The following is a 17,447-nucleotide window of genomic DNA, read 5'->3' on the forward strand; positions in this document are numbered from 1 at the left end:
GAATTCGCCTAAGACAGCTCTAGTGAAAGGATATGGAAAAAAAAAGATTTACCTATAAATGGCTTACAACTATTGTTCAGTAAATCAGAAAAAATCTTGCCAGGTGGGGTGGTGCATGTCTCCAATATTAGCAGATAGGGGGCAGAGGAAGAAGGGTCATGAGTCTGAGGCCAGCCTGGACTAAAGGATAAATTCCAGACATGACTGAGCTACATGATGAGATCCTGGTTCAACAATATCCGGACACCTAGCTATAATATTGGTTATAATTGTGCCTCTGCTATTGCTTGGCTTGAGAATTTAGGCAACTCTACATTTCTGATCTGTAGTGAGTACAAAATTAAGAGATTCAACTCTGCTGTGAAACAATCTTTTGTGAGCTGTGAATATGTGTTGCTCTCATTGGTTTAATAAAGGGCTGAATGTCCAGTAGCTACCTGGTAGAAGTTAGGTGGGAGTTGCCAACAAAAAGCGAGTGCAGGGTGAGGAAGAGCAGAGTCGCCAGCCATACGCAGAGGAAGCAGGACCAAGGGAAACTCAATTCTCAAACTCTGAAAGGCAGTCCATATATCCAGAAATGAGCTCAATACGGACTACAGGAGATTTGTTTGATAAAAGTCACCATTACTCAGAAACTTGTGAAACTGGTTCCTTTCTAATAGAAGGAACTGTTTCCCTTACCTTTGGCAGAATGGACATGTGGCTACTGGTGGTGCCTATCAGTACATCAAAGCTCCTGTTGGCCTCTGGGCTCTGTCAGTATCACAAGTAACAGTTATACATTTCAAACCATGCTAGCATCCTGGTCCTTCTTACCTAATGTTCTTTCCCCTAACCTGAACTCCCTCCAGCTCGTGTGTTTCCCTGCGCTCAGCTGCTCATTCTCCTGATAACCCTGCTATGCTTTCTTTTTCTCTCCTTCTACTTTGGAACTGCTTCTCTCCCCATGTTTTCTCTGTTCTCTATCCCCTGCTAATCTTCCCTCTCAAGCAGATAGTCTTGACCTTGTTCAGAAAGCTGGTCATGTTCAGTCTATTTTCTCTTTCTGGTCTGAACTCTTTGAGATGCCTCTGGGTGTTCTTGTATATCTACCATAACCCCCCTCAACCATAACGTGGAGGGTTGTGTCATCAATTTATATAGTTTCTAATTCTCCGTTAGTGCTTAAGGGGGCAGAAAATGCACATGCAGTTTTCATGACCCGCCCCATTCAGAACATTGGAACTAAACTCATTTTCTGAAAGGTCTGCTCCTGAGGTACTGAGTATCTTGCATCTGGCAAAAGGTGTCACCAGTTTCAATCTTTCATTCCTTCTGAAATTCTAACAGGATCTCGGAATGTTTTAGGATCCCATAACTTGTTTAGTTTTGTGGTCAGACACTTTGTCAGTTTGCCCCCCAATTTATTTTGCTAGCATTTTCAATCTTTATGTGATGGCTATTTGCATGTTAAAGAAGAATCACATCAAGTGAAGGAACTCAGTTCTGCAAAACTACATGAAGAACATATTTTCAAAAAACAAGTGTAATTTTATAAGGCTTGTTTTCTCATTAATGTAAAAGGACTTCAACACAAAAATATAAGTTTTTAAAAGTCATTTGACCTAAAGAGCAGAGACGCTAAGGGAAGATCAGCACAAAGTCAAACCTTCTGCATGGCAAAAAAGTACATATAATGCCAAATTTGGGAACAAGCCCCCAATCTTGTTCTGACTCATCCCACGTTCTGCTCTCCTCTCTCTATTCTGGTCTAATTCTAATTCCCAGCCAATGATATTTCCATACACAATTGTTCCAGGCTCCATTCCACTGAGAAGTGAGCTGCAGCTGACTGGAGAGGTACACTCCTCCGCATCTAGGCACGTGGCATTGCTTCGTTCAGTGTAGGCTGGCACACAATGGGGCAGTGCCACCCTGAAATGGTCAAGCCTGAGTGAGTTTGAAAAGACCAGTCAAGTCTAGGATTACAGATGTCCTTTTACTTCACCATTTCTCTGGTGCAGAGGTCCTTTGCCTTGGAGTCCTGGATATGCCTTGCTGGGCCTGCACACAGAGGTACATACAGAGGCTCTGTCAAGCTACAGGCTTGTTGCTAACCGAAGGTGACCATCAAAATCTCATCTTCTCTGGACGATTTAAAAACAAAAACAAAACAACCAAACCAAACCAAACCAATCAAACAAAACCCAGCAGACTGCACACTCAGGGACTGGGCAACAGCCAAAGGCTGCGGGCTGCTGGGACATGTTGTAAGCTACAGGATTGGGTGGGGTGCAGGTTAAGAAGGTGACAACTGGGGGCAGCATGGTGAAAGGGGGGTGGTGGAAGGTGATGCTGCGGGACTCCGGGCTGCAGGACTGTAGGGCCCTGTGTGACTGTGATCTGAAGGCCTCCGTGGTGCAGGGCTGCATATTGCGGGCCAGGAGGGCTGTAGAGCTGCGGGCTGAAGGGATGCGGAGTGCGGGTCTGCGTGCTGGCGGCCGGAGGGTTGAGGTGTGCGGGGCGGCAGGTTTGTGGACAGCAGAGCGGTTGCAGGGACGCGGAGCCCGGGCTGGAGGGTTGAGGGTCGGAACTGCAGGTTGGAGGGCTGCGGGGTGGAGAGCTAAGGGGCGGGGCTGGCTGCGGACTGAAGAACTGCGGGCTGGAGGGCTGCGGGCTGGAGGGCTGCGGGGCGGAGAGCTGCGGGGCGGAGCTTGGCTGCGGGGAAATGACGTGGTCAGCACCCCGCGCACTCGCCGAGCCCTGAGCCGCGCGCCCTGGTAACGGCGCTCGGCGGCTCCCGCGTCCGCGGCCCCGCCTCCCGCCGCTGCAGCCCGCCCCGTTCCCGCCTCCCTCCGCAGCCCCGGCGGCGGCCGAGTCTCGGGGCCCGGTGGCCGCTGCTTGCGGGACGCTAGCCGCGCCGTCGCCCAGCCGGGGTAGGGGGACGCGGCCGTCGCGGGCGGGAGGGAGGACTCCGGCCGCCCGGACTGGAGGGCGCGGGCGGGCGGGTCGGCAAGCGGCCGCCCCGGCTGTCGCCTGCCCCGTGTCGTCGCTGCGCCGGCCTCGCCCCGCGCGCGGGGACAGGTGTCCCGGCCGGGGTCTGCCGGGAAGATGGCGACCCCGGGCATGAGCTGGCAGCAGCACTATTACGGCGGCTCTGCGGCCGGGGCGGCCAAATTCGCGCCCTCGCCGGCCGCCGCGCAGCTGGCCGGACACAGCATGGACTACAGCCAGGACATGCACCTGAAGATGAGCAAGAAGATCGCCCAGCTCACCAAGGTACGGGGGTGTGGGGTTCGGGGCTCACCTGGCGCCGGGCGGAGGCGGCTAAGAGAAGCAACAGCCAGAGTTACCTCCTGGCCCCGCAAACTTGGGTGGAACGCTGGCCACCGAACTTGAGCTAGACCGCACCTCGCACCGACCGCGGCGCTTTCAGGGCTTGCACCCCATTGCCGACAAAGAGTAAACCAGCACTGAGCACCCGAGGGCTCACTTTCCGGGTTCCATGGTAGTAAATGGACTTTCCTGTTGCTCCCGTGCCTCTTGCCGAGGGCTGTATGAGGCACCGCGCTAAGAGTATCCGGTGAAGTACTGTACCGGTTTACCTAACATGACCCAGAATCCTCGGAGTTAATCGGTGTCTACTCCTGGTTCCCACAGTTAACGGGAGGATAAACTTCTCGAGGTTATTCCGAGGACTGTAGGAGGATGAAACATACCTTGAGTGCCATTTTAAGGATTTAATGAGTCATTCCTTACTTACCCTGACATAATGTCAAATAAGGTTTATTAGATGAATCACACTGTGTCTGCATTTAGTAAATGTTTCATCTTAATCAGAAGACAGTTTTCAAGGAGCCCATAGATACATCACCTGCACAGTTTTCCAACCGTACTTGAGGGGGTTTGTTAGCTCGTGAGCTCTTTTCCTAATTTACTTAGAACTGATAATAAGGGGTGGATCCCGGGAGATATTACCAGCAGTATAGCGCTGCGTGGAACTAAACCGATCTGTGGTTTCTGGAAGTCTCGCCGTGACCACCTTCCGTAGGACTGATGCAGTTTTGAAGAGGGAAAGGTGGACCTGAGGTTCACTGCTTGATCTCTAGAGATCTGGCTCAGCTCCAGAGCCCCATCGTCCAATTCTACTGAGTTTAAAGTGAGGAAAGGGGATGCGTGTGAAAGGGGAGGAATGAGAGGGTAAAAAAAAAACGGCAAAGAGTTGAGATTGAGGATACAAAGAAAGATACCAGAGAAGGAATAAAGAACAAAGAGATACATGGAAGGACAGATTTAAAACAAACAAGGAAACAAACAAAAAACCACGTGATCATGACTTAAACCAAACAGAGCCACACTACCTTTTGTGGAGTGTCTGTGTCTTTTCTAAGCACCATCTCAGAGATGCCACACGTGCCCTTGTTACTATTTGCTTTTGTGAAGGATCTCAAACTCAGAAGGTGTAGCATGTCACTATGACCACTTGTAATCAGGGCATTTCCACGGTTGGAGCTGAAAGCCAGGCCTCCTCAGGAATTTGGTCTTCAGAATGCTTGTGGTCATAGTGAGGCTCATGAATATTTGTTCTGTTTTTTGTTTTTATTTTATTTTTTAATGTTGTGTTCACAACAACCGTTTCCTTATTTTAGATTGTAACCCTTGAAGACTCTTGTAACAAACACTCTATAGGTTAGAAGCGGGTCTGTGTGGTATTTAATAAAAAGCTGTTTTTCTTCAGTAAACTTTCACCCTTTCTACTCAGACTTCAATTTCCTGTTCTGTTTTCAGGAAAGCAATTCAGCCGACTTGCACAGGTAGATATTAAGGGGAGATGATTCCATCTCTCCCACAAATGTTATGAACCAGGTGCTGCTGGCCCAGTGCTTTTTTTGACTGCTGAGCGTGCCTGCATTCCGATTTCCTGTTTGTAGTTACTGTTTCTAACGCCCAGTCTGCAGTCTTCCTGTGCTGCAGACATTTAATCCCTCAGTGTAACACAGTTGACTCTTTAGATGGGGTAGTTCCTTGTTAAGGGGCTAGTCTATGCAATACGGAGATGCTTACCAGCATGCTTGCAAATTGTGGGTGCAAGTGGTACGTGCCTTTGCCCTGCATTTAGAAATGACAGTAGACAAATCTGCAGACATTACCAAGAGTTCCCTGGGCAGGGTAGTGTGGAGTCATGTTGGTAAGGGCCGATTACCATGACATTGTACGGAAATGCCTAGGGCTTCCCCCACCCCTATTGCTGGCCTTTTTATTGCCCAAGATAAATCCCGAGTCTAATAACGGTCTAACAACAGAACTCCATTGCAGTCAGTCTCACAAACTCTAAAATGCTGTGCTTCCCTTGTTTATCATTTTAGAATTTGTCCAGTTTTGTAGTCACATATACTCCATGAGCCTTACATCATGAACGTGTGTATACAGGGATTGCTGGAAGTTAGACATTCCAGTGTAGCTGCTGTCTGAGATTGTCGGAAAGAGTTTGCTAATACGTTCATATCAGTAGGAGGTAAATTAAATAGAACTGTGGTTGGAACTTGATTTTTGCTTTCATTTCAAGATAACGTAGAGGTAGCCATTAGACTAAGGACTTGGGGCTAAAGAGGAAGCTCTGCTGATAAAGTGCTTGCCCACGCAAACATGAGTACCTGTGCTTGATCCCCAGCACCCACATAGGAAGGTTAGGTGCTGCAGCATGCATTCAGATCCCAGAGCTTGGGGAGCAGAAACAGCAAGTTTCAGGTTCAGTGAGAGACCCTGTCTCAAAGAATAAGATGGAGAGTGATTGAGAAAGACACCTGACATCAATCTCTGGCCTCCATGCATATACATGTGTGTGAGTATACATAGAAAGACATATACACATACACACATACGTGCACACACATACCACCACCACCAACAACAACAACCAAAAAAATGAAATGGACTCTCCCCAGCAATAAAGCAGCAGCATGCTTAAGAATGTGTGCTGTTCTCATAGAGTCAGAAAGCTGCTCCACTACTTAGTCATAGTGTGACCTCAAGCAAGTTACTAGTCCTGGGCCTCGGTTTCTTAGGTGTAATTAACAGTAGGGGTCATGATACTTTAGAGCTGTAATGGCACATAGTGGGCTCTTTATTCAGGTTGTCACTGAAAATACTTATTATGTACCAACAAAGGATTAAGAAAATGTGGGTGGGATATTTAAACACTTTTAAAGGAGTATTTTAAATTTAACTTTAATATTTTTTTAAGACAGGGCCTCAGACTGACCCCAGAGTACCAGTGCTCCAGAGTCATGGGCTCGCAGAAGGGCTCTCTGTTCGGCATTTGATAGCGTTATCAATACTCTATTTTGGAGGTTTTCTGCTCAGTTCTATTAACATCTGTATAGCAGATCTACTGAATAGCAAAGTTTCACGGCTTCACATTCTGATGTGCTGTTTGGTTCTTCAAGTCTTGCTCTCCAGAGATTGGATTAGCTCTGATAGAGTAAAGAAGAAGAGTATCTACTGTATAATGTACCTGTGAGGCATCTCTTGTTTCTCTCCGTTTGGTCCCAGGGGTCACGCCCAGGACCATGGCATATTTGTGTGAGCACTAGGCAAGCACTCAGCCCAGCATACTCTGCTGTATCCCCCAGCCCTTCAGCATATTCTTAACTAATGAAAATCCTCACTGGGTGAGTGTTTGCTCAGATTGTTTTCTAAGAACCCAGCAGGGCAGCCTTTTCCGGGTGAGAATAGCTACTCTTAGCGCCCATTTAATAGACAGGGATTTACTAAGGGTTAGAGGAAGCGGGAGTGAGAGAGAAACAGAACACAGTCTGTGCCCGTAAGGCAGGAATATTTAGGTCATCTGTGTCAAGTTTTGCAAGGGAGTGCTGAATTGGTGGCGGACTCCCACGTTGTGGCATGTTTCTGAAATGTTAATGACTGACTTCAAGGCAAGGGCTCCCCGAATGGATTCTATTTGATTTGTAAGACCTTACTTCTGTACATCTGTACTTGCCCTTATGATGATTCTTTAGAGTCTCATGTAGAAAAACAGAACTTGGGAGAGGGAACCATGAAAAGCCTTGTCCCTTTGGCTTTACCCCTTCCCCCATACATTTTGTCCCTTCAAATTTACTTCTTAGTATTGGATCATTTTCATTTTTGGCTAGAGATAGGCTTGGTTTTTTTAGTTGTCCTTAGATAATATAGATCAGTCTCTGGTCACTAGGCTACGGAAGTCTCAACTCTGCTTATTAAAATGTCCAGTACTGACCATACAATCTTGAGGGCAGATGCAGAGGTGAAGCCTCCTGTCCTCCTCTAGCCCTCTTCAGCCCTGCTTCCTGCCAGGAGGAGGATAGGCAACTGGGAAAGGGTTTCCTCAGCGTTTGTGCTTCTGTCCTGGTTTCTACTTTTCCCAGCCCTGGTCTCTGATCCCTCTGAAACGACACGGGGAAAGACACTAAGGCAAGAGCAGCTTTTCCAGCACATCTTCACCTGTGGGTTTTCCACCTCCTGCCTCAGTTGCTTGAGATTTCCACTTTAACTTCCCTGACAATAAAAATGCATCTTAGTTTTGACTAGTTGCTGTTCCCTGCTCAACCTCTTGGGCCTGGCATTACCTTCCTCTTTGTTTTGTTATGGTCTGTTCAAGCTCCAGATATGCCTGTCGGCCGGACCCGGCAGCTCCATCCCAGCCTGCTGTGTCTCTTGCCCGTAGGACTCTCATCTGGTTATGGGGGACACTCGTTCTCCTCACAGACTGGATGTGGGACCAGTTCAGCCTTCTCTCTTAGGCTCATGTTTCTCCACCCAGCTTCTCATCCTGCTGATTGTTAGTGATGGACCGGGTGCCCAGTCAAATACGGTGCTTGATGTAAGTGGCAAGCAAGCTCTCCAAGTGTTTCCCTCAAAGCTTTCTCCTCAGCCTCTGTATGGGACAGTCATCTTTCCACAGACCCTTCTTCACTGTGGCTTCTCTACAGAAGCCACTAGAACCCCTCTGTGATGGCCATAAAGCTGCTTGTGACAATGGTTCACCTGGGGGGTAACCTACCTCAGCCGTGTTTAACCTTTCGCTTTGTTAAGAGTGCTTTGACCAACTGTTGGCTAGTTTATGGTCTTTAGCTCTGAGTAGAAACTCATGCCTCTTTAGGTCATTAAACTCTGGTACTCCTCATTCCATTCATCGCTTATAGTGACAACTCGCAGAAGATAGAGGGTAAGCTGAAGCTAGTAATTAAAAGCTTTCTGTTTGGTCCCTAGCATCAGGGCCTTTTCTTTAGTAGGCAGCCGTGGCCTTTACACCTGGAGCTGCCCTGGCTGCCCTGGTCCTTTGGGGGCTTCCTTACTCTGAAGGTTTATAATATTTGTTACCTTTATTTCTTATTTGATACTTAATGGTGCAAATTTGTCAGTAGTTGTCATTGTTTTTAACATATGGGTATACCATCCTGCTTATTTGATTGTTAGTTTATCAGCTATAGGAAATATAGCTTTTATTTCCTGTAACCTTAATACAGAAACTTTTCATACACTATAACAGTCACTGAGTATTTATTGGGAAGGGGTGATGGTATAATAGGAAAGTACTTTTATTGTGAAGTAGAGAAAGTCAGTATTTTTCGAGAAATTATATCTGTGGTTTTCCAGGGTTGGCTGAGTTAGAATATTCTCAGCTGTTTAAATATACACTGGCAGTTCATTAAAATTTTGGAAAGAATTATGAACTTAATTTTGATATAAGAATAAAAATATAAACTCTAAAATATAACATCATTTCAGAATGAATTTGATATTTTTATATCAAACATTTTTGAAAGGTTTTATGATGACTTGAAACTGCTTTTCTATATTCCAAGCCAGAATGTATTCATGCAATGTGAAAACTTGTAAAAATTCAAACAACTCCATTTTCTCTTCATTAAATAAAACTAATTTTTTAGTTTTTATTACTTTTTGAGATTATAACGACATCATTTCACCTTTCCCTCCTCCTCTCTCCAGCCCCTCACATGTACCCTCTTGCCCTTTTGTATTGAATAACCAATTTGTAGACTCTTCCTGCTGGAAGATTAGTACCCCCAGCTCAGTATTCCTTAGTTGCCTGTAGTTATTTGCCAAGGGTTGAGGCCTCCCGAGCTTTCCTGTTCCGTGTTAGCATGTTTATCGGTGTCATCTTGTTTGGGTCATATTTAGGCAGCTGTGTTGGTGAGACTCCCTGGGTCTGGCTACTCTGACATTTGCAGAAAACTCCATCCCACAGCAAACTTCCTGCTCCTCTGCTTGTAATCCTGATGCCCTCTCTTTTGCAGTGATTCCTAGCCATAGGCGCAGGAGTTGTTTTGTAGATGTTTCGTTGAGACTGGCTCCGCGACTGAGTTTCGATTAGTTGTGGCTTCCTGTAATGGTCTGTCTGTTGCAAAGATGAGTTTCCTTATGGGGGTGAGGACAACACTGACCTGTGGGGATAAGCATAAATGTGGAGAATGAACTTGGGGATTATGCCGGTTAAATACATTGATTCTTCTCCAAGATCTATGACGTCGCTAGCGCTGAGTAGTTGGCTAGGTGTTCAGTCGTAGGCATGCTTCCCTCTTGTTGAGTCAGTCTGAAGTCTAATTAAAGAGCTTTGGCTACCACCAAGGTGTGGGTGACACTACTGCCTTTTAGAGCTGTTATGCCATGCTGGCCGTGGCTGTGGTTCATAGGCACCATAGCTGGGTGGGACGGTTGTTCGCGTCCCTCCCCTGGAAGCTTGCATGGAACCTTCTGGTACCATGAAAGCTAGCCCTCAGGGAGGAGGCTTTCAGGTCAGCTCCAGCTCGGGTCCTCTGGGTGCTGCATCCAAAGTACACAGTGTCTTCAGTGGTAGGGGTGTACCTTCCATCTCAGGGAGGCAACTGAGGTAACAGCAGTAGCCTATAATGTTTTGGGAGTCTCTTGTACAACCCGCAAAAGAGGGTTTCTCCTGCCTGGTGTTGGGGCTCTTGTTAGTTTGTCTGTGACTCTTGGAAATCTTGTCAGCTTAGACGGGAAAATTTCATTTAACTATATACGTATGTACAGACTCATGCATTATAGGCATTTTAGGTGGATTTACAATAATATGATTACTTATAACTTTTTCAGACATTCTTACCTCCTCCCCTTCTGTACTTATCTCCCTTCCTAATTAAAGCCCATTCCATTTTTTAATTTTCCCCTTGAGATCTTTTTACCCTGCTTTCCCCTCTCTATTGCCCTCCTCATGCCCACATGGTCTCTCTTACTTTCCTGGATTCTGCAGGTACTCAGAATCCAGTACTTACTTTTACTACTTTTAAAAATTAGATACTGCTGCATAATCATGTTCAGTTTTATTTCTGAGCTACCGCTGTAAGTAGCCTCGTGGCATAAACATCTGGCTGCTTCATCTTAGTGCGAGCACACGCCAGATGCAGCCTCCTCCTTTATCCCTTGTTACACTGCAGCTCTGCCCTTGCCTTGTGCAGTAGCATGGATATAATCTTATAGTCATAGCTGGGTGGATTAATTTCTGTGATTTTACTAATGCAAACAAAAGCACGATACACAGGTGTAGTAGTGTGACCCTATAATTCTAACCTTTGTGAGCTGAGGCAGGAGGATCATGATGAGTTTGAGGCCAACTTTAGTTACATAGTGAATTCCAGGCCAGTCTGGGCTCCATAACAAGTCCCTGTTTCAAAATTAAAGCCAATGAAAAACCACAATATCCTATTAGTTGTCCAAAACATTTTAAAGGGGAAAGGGTGGTCGGAGCTGCCTTTTATAGTTAAAGGAAACTCTAGACAGACATTTTAGACTCTACATGGTTAAACCATTTATAGACATAGAAGTTGAGGATCCAAAATTATGGGAAAGTTATACAGACTGTCAGGATTTGAATTCAGTTTTCCAGATTCCATTCCATTCCATTTATGATATTTTTGTGTTTTTATTGCCAGTGACTAAATTGCAGACTTACAAGACTGTTCATTGAATTGATTTAGAGGCTGCCTTGCTTGGTGTAGACATTACTCCTGTAGTCATTTTAATGTTTTTCTATTGGCTGCTTGCTTAATTCTTGGAGGCTATGCAGTAGAAAACTTCCAATTTTTTTTTTATCACTTTATGTTCTGTTTGCCTACAAAAACCTTGTATCCTCTTCTCCTTACCAATGCCTTAAGAAGTGGTATGAATGAAAATGATTAAGTTTGTATATGTATTGAAGTAACCGGTTTAATCGGATTATGTCAGTTGCTGTTCTAAAATGATGACTATTTCTGAAAATTCTGGATGGCCTCCATTTGAGATGGATATGAAGAGTAACCTGGGTCTGTAATGGCAGTTAGGTGCTGGGTGGCAGAGCAGACCTACTGACGAGATGCCACTGTTTCGGTGAGATTTCAACAACGAAACAAAAATCCGTCTCTTCTCCATGAACATCCAAAAGAAGTCAGTATGGTGCTGCGAAGCGAGACTGATGCGCACAATGGGACTTGGCCCCGCACTGCTGGTTTTTCACTGTAGAAAGTCCCTATCCTTCAGATCCTTTGTGAATAAAAAGGACATTAAATAAATGTCATAGTTGGTGCACAGTGGGCTCTTTTGGAGGCAGACACCTGCAGGGAACATTTGTTAACTGAATTTAGGGTTGAAAAGGGAAACAGTGTTACAAATGATAGCTTGATGGAGGGTGGGGGATGTTGCCATCTGGTCCGTAGGCTTTTCTGTTTCAAGCCTATTTGAGCCACAGTGACTCTTAGATTTACCTAGTAACCAAGTTGCTCTTTGAAATATTACACATTGAGTTTCTCTTACCCAGACAGAATGCTTGAATTAGAAATATTTTAGCTTCCCAAGTGCTTTATTTGTGTTTTTATTTGGCCATATTTGCATATACTTTACTGGCCAAACATCCCAACTTAGAAAGTCCAGAATGCCTCAGAACTCAAAATGTTAGTTAGAGGACAGTATTGAAAATGTTTTTAAGAGCTGGGCACAGTTCCATGTGCCTGTAGGCTGAACTGTGAGTGGAAGTTAGGCAGGAGGAGTACTTGAACTCATGAATTCAAGGCCAGCTTGGAAAATGTACTGAGACCCCACAGGGAGAGAAACAAACAAAATGCTGCTGGGATTTTGGAGTATTTCACATTTCCCTGTTCAGATGAAAGATCTTCACTTTGTTCTGGAAAAATACACCCTGCCTGCCAGTCACTTCATATGTAATAGAACCGCCAACTTTGCAAGTGGGCGATTTACCAGGGTTTTTTGGTATATTTAACATCTGAGACCAAAGCTGATATTGCAGAAAGTGTTTTCTTAGCTGTTGCTAAACTGCCTCAACAAACCGTTGTCTTTTGTAGGCCTGGAACTGATGTCACTGAGGCTTTCATCTTTCCTACATTCCTGCTGAGTGTATACATGTGTCTTGTTTCTCTCCTAAGGTCACTTTGATGTATACATGGAATCTCATAGCTCTACAAAGAGGGACAAACAGGGTCAGTGGTCAACCATGGCGCCCCCGTGGGGGTGGGTATTTCAGTTTTAGGGGCAGCATTTCTAACAGCCTTTCAGAGTTGTTAGTCTATATCTCATATCTATGTGTACCATGTCTATATTGAAATTTAAAGGGGTTGGAAAAGAAAACATTTTATCCATAATTAGATTACTAAATCTGCTTGATAATTTTAGTAAAATACTGGAATAATTTCTTACCTAATATTGGAGAATAAGCTGTTTTAGTTAACTGGAACTTACCTGGAGATTGATAATTGTCCACCTTCTAACATAATGTGTTTTAAAAACATTGTTCGTAAATTAACTATGGTTCCTTGTCAGCCCCAAGTCATTATTATGATCCTTAATACAGGATAGTAAGTCAAAGTTATATTAATACCACTAGGCTAAGCCTAATTAGGCTAATCAGGAGTAGCCAACCTGAGAACCCAGACTACATGTAACCCAGGATAGCTATCCATGTGCCCCCCCAAAAAACTCTCTTAAAACCTGATGAGAGCCGGGCGGTGGTGGCGCACGCCTTTAATCCCAGCACTCGGGAGGCAGAGGCAGGCGGATCTCTGTGAGTTCAAGGCCAGCCTGGTCTACAAGAGCTAGTTCCAGGACAGGCTCCAAAGCTACAGAGAAACCCTGTCTCGAAAAAACCAAAAAAAAAAAAAAAAAAAAAAAAACCTGATGAGATTTTTTTCATTATTGTGATTTTTTTTAATTCCTTTACATAATTCTTGAGTATGTGTTAATGCTCTAAAGGTGGTGGGACCTGGGAGAATAAAACCCCAAAATGAGACAGACTAAAGGCTCATGTAATAGCCGTCTTTATTTGGAACATCAGATAACTTGTACTCTGAGCGTTGAGAAAGAGCTCCTGAGTAAAGTTCTCATGAGTTCAAGCTGTATATAGTCACAGGGACAAGCTGCATGTGACAAAACCATATTTTCCCATAGAGGCATTTTAACAAATAATAGCAGCCAGTTGTAATGAGCAACCTGAAGTAAACCCCCTCCTCTCCACTGCACCTGGGAGGGCATGGAAGCACATCCCAAGAACAATTAGGTGCTCTTGGAGAAACTGAAGTCACAAGACTCTTGCCTTGCTTTCTTGGCGTTTTCTCACAATCACTCAGAGTTCTCCTCACAGGACTCCGTTCTTGGACTGTCTTCCGACAAGTCTGAGCCTCGTAGATGATGGCATGTTTCAGTGTCAGAGGGCTGGGCCCTGAAATATATTTTGCTCATTACCTTTTTATTTGGCATTTCTCACTTATCAATGAAGCTCAAAACTGAATACGGAAATTTCCTACCATGGCCTTTTCAGTTGCACAGACGTTGCCTGTTGTGGGGAGTGGGCATTTATAGGTACAGATCGAGTATCTCCAACCTCAGATACTGGAGACCACAAGTCTCTTATTTTGAGCTGTTTTAGATTTTGGAATATTTACATATATGCAAGGATGGGACACAAACTTTAACATGAAACAAACTTGTGTTTGATATGCACCCAGACTCAGTAATGGCAAGTTTTTGAGGTATTTTTGGTACATCAGCATTTTGACTGTGACCTATCACATGAAGTCAAGTTTGAAAATGTAGCAGCCTTACTCAGTGCCCAGAAAGCTTCAGCTTTGGACTTTTGCATTGGAAACGCTTAGCCAATATTTGTGTCCATTGCCTGGCTTAAGCTTGACCTCAACAAGATCCCATTTCTTTCCAAAAAGATTTTGTGATTAAATACAGCATAGGATTCTTATTCTTAGATGTTAAATGTCAGCCAAGTGTTGTGATTGGGGGATACACTTCAGTGTGAGTTTGTATGTGTTTAATGATCTACTGAGAACATGAAAGGGGATAACAAGACTGAAGTGGAATTCAGAGGTACATGTGTTTTTAAAATTTATTCAGTGTCTTCATAAACCCTGAACTAAGCACTATTAATTACTTATTTCTATGACTTTTACTATCCCATATTAGATTATGTGTTTTTTTCTGAATTTTTTATTTGATGGAGAAAATGTAATAGAAATATGCTGATCACATATATCATAAAATTTATTAATAAATTATACAAATTCTGCATATACTACTATGAATAATTTTTTCTATTTGATTTGGTTCTTACTTGGTAGGAGTATACCTTCTCCCCAGGCAAAGAATCTTTGCTTCTTAAATTCTTCCTTAATAAGGTTTTGATGCCCTGGTTAGTGCATTTGGTGGTTACAAATCTCTATGGTATGTTTGGCCAGGGAGTAGGGGGAATGGAGGGAAACCTGGAAGCCTGGGGGCTAGATTATGTGTATGAGATCTGGATTTCCGTGAGCACGCCAGAGACCCCCTAGGAAAGCCTGAGCAATGTTCACGAGAGGGCCAGACTGTGGTTCCCTCGGCTCTACTTGAGTATGTCTTATGACTTCCTGATGTACCGCCTTTCAGTAAACGTTTTCACCTCTCTGCACCTCATTATAAACGGACAATAACAGAGCCTACTGCACGGTTATTGCAAAGGTCAACTGAGATGATTTATGTAGACGAGAGGCGGTCAATAAATGTCAGACCCTGTGCGCTCCAGCCCTTTCCCTCCTGGCTGAGCCTCTGCCAGCACTGCCTCTAACACAAAGTCTGTTTTGCACAGGGTCTCTGGGAAGCAGGGATGTTTTGCATTGTTGGGGACCATAGCTAATGGCAAAGCTGAGGAGCGATGAACTATTATTCAAAGCAGCTCACATTCCATGCTCTGTGTTCTCTGGCAAATTGGAATGAGGTTGGTGACAGCCCCCTGGTCTGTCATGTCCTCAGCAGGTCAGCTCATGGATGCCTTTGTTTATGTCTGCCTGGAACACTGAGCATTATTAGTTCATTGACACTGAATTCACTATGTGATTCATGCCCAAATGGAGCTTATCTAACATACCATGAGTGTTAGATTTGGAGTTACGTACACATTTTAGCAGGAAGGTAAATTCACAAGTAGGAAGTTCTGTGGGTTCAAAAGATAGGCTATATCCAAAAAGAGGCAGAATTTTGCATCTCCTTAACCCTGGCTCTGGCTTTCAGCTGTTGGTATGGGCCTGTGTGACTGGAACTGTTATTACCACCCTGAACACCCTGCTATTATTGCAACTGTGACTCTTGTTATTTCCCCAAACACTTGGTGCTGAGACAATGGAAGGGCTCAAGGAGGCAAGGGTGTTCATGTTCTGTGTGAGTTGCCCGTCATCTGGCCCAGGCTGCAGTCAGAAGTATGTTCTAAAATTACATTCAGATCTACCACTTGCACATTAATCGTATCTGCCACATTGCCCTATTTCAGAAAGTGACACAATGTGTAATTCATTTCAAAACACAGAGTGAGGGTCAGTGAGATGGTTCGGAGGATAAGAGTATTTGCTGCCAAGCCTGGTAACCTGACTTTGATTCCCGGAACCCACAGAGTGGAAGAAAAGAAACCAGTCCTGCAGGTTGTCCCTGGATCTACACATGTGCACAAGGTGTGTGACCTCTCTACACTCGCACACGTAAAGAAAGTAACCATTAAATTAAAAGACAAACCCAGCGAAAACTTTAGCACTGCTGTGCCCTTTTAGCTTTATTTAAACAAAGCCGCATCTTTTGTGTTCATCATTTGCTTAGAATTGATTTGCATTGCTTCCTTCCTGGTGTCCCCCGCCAGTGTGCCAGATGGTTTGTTAGAAGTCTTTGTAGGTGTGTAAAGAAAGACACCTAGAAATCTTGTAGGTTGAGTCTGTCACACACTTGATTGAATGTTTTATAGACTAAATTTTTGTGATAGATGGAAAACTTTTAAAAAGACAGTTCAAGTCTAGAATGTCTTAGGCTTATGGTTTTAATCTCTCTCCATGCAGCTGTCTTCTTAAATTATCTAGGATGGGCACCACTTTCTTTTGTCTAGGGCAGAACCCTGGCCGTCTTTCACAGTAGGCAGCGTTCTACCACTAAACTAAGTTCCTGGTCAGCCCTTTTGGTGTTCTTAATAGTAGCATGTGTTTCTATCTGTTTTCTCTTTCTGATCCCAGTCACCTTGTGTGTTTAAACATCACTGCAGAGGGCTGGAGAGAGGGCTCAGTGAGTAAAGGCATTTGCTGCCAAGTCCGACAACCTGTGTTCGGGCTCAGAAACCTCATGATAGAATGAGAGAACTGACACCTGTAAGCGTCCTCTGATGCCCACACATATGCTATAGCATCGGTACCCACACCCATATATATCCACACATGAAATAAGTAAATAAATGTTATAAAAATTTTAAAAATCATTGATGAGGGGACATGTTATATGTGTGAACACACATACACACATATTCAAAATACACTGATGAAAGACTTCAGATCAGAAAACTGTGCTAATTAAGAGTTAAGAAAATCAGCTGACCTGAAATAAATAATAATCTGCCTAGAAGCCAAGCCCTTAATGTTAGACTTTCTTTAGAAGCATGCATACCCTGAACCTCTGACTCTAAGCTACTGTTGCTATTTGCTCTATTTCTATTTAACTGCGGAGAGTTTTACAGAAATCTATACCTGATGGCAGAATAGTGCCTCCCAACAAAAGAGATAACAGCTCCATCCTCATCTCAGAAATCTGTGAGTGTGGATTATCGTTTCCAGATGTCATTAAGAAACTTGCGACGGGTGATTACCCTTGATTATTCTGTTGAGGAAGAATAATCTCAAGATACTCTCTCAGAGAAAGAGGGAGATGAAGAGGCAGTGGCTGGGTATGTCTCTGATGGTTATGAAGCAGGAAACAGAGAGCACAAACCAAGGACTGTAGGTGCCTTCTAAAATATGGAAAAGACAAGGAAAGAAGCATGTGAGCATCCATATTTTAGCCCAGTAAAACTTCAGATCCCTGAGCTGCAAAGTTATGAAAGCTTGGCTTTTAGCTCAGGCTTGTCTCAACTAGCTCTTATACCTTAAATTAACCCATATTTTAAAATCTGTGTTCTT

General features: G+C 44.2%; 1 protein-coding gene across 7 annotated transcripts in view; it reads left to right on the plus strand.

The window, feature by feature from the left end:
* The first annotated feature begins 2,765 nt into the window (after nt 1-2,765).
* The window catches only part of Fam184a (family with sequence similarity 184 member A), a 126,235-nt gene continuing 111,553 nt past the window's right edge, over nt 2,766-17,447 (plus strand). For all 7 annotated transcript variants that reach the window (XM_057762564.1, XM_057762567.1, XM_057762568.1 and 4 more), the window contains exon 1: nt 2,766-3,258. In XM_057762564.1, coding sequence (XP_057618547.1) covers nt 3,091-3,258 — 168 coding nt within the window. In that variant the 5' untranslated portion in view covers nt 2,766-3,090. The remainder of the gene's footprint in view (nt 3,259-17,447) is intronic.

The sequence above is a fragment of the Chionomys nivalis genome, chromosome 2, assembly GCF_950005125.1.
Source record: "Chionomys nivalis chromosome 2, mChiNiv1.1, whole genome shotgun sequence".
NCBI classification, from domain to species: domain Eukaryota; kingdom Metazoa; phylum Chordata; class Mammalia; order Rodentia; family Cricetidae; genus Chionomys; species Chionomys nivalis.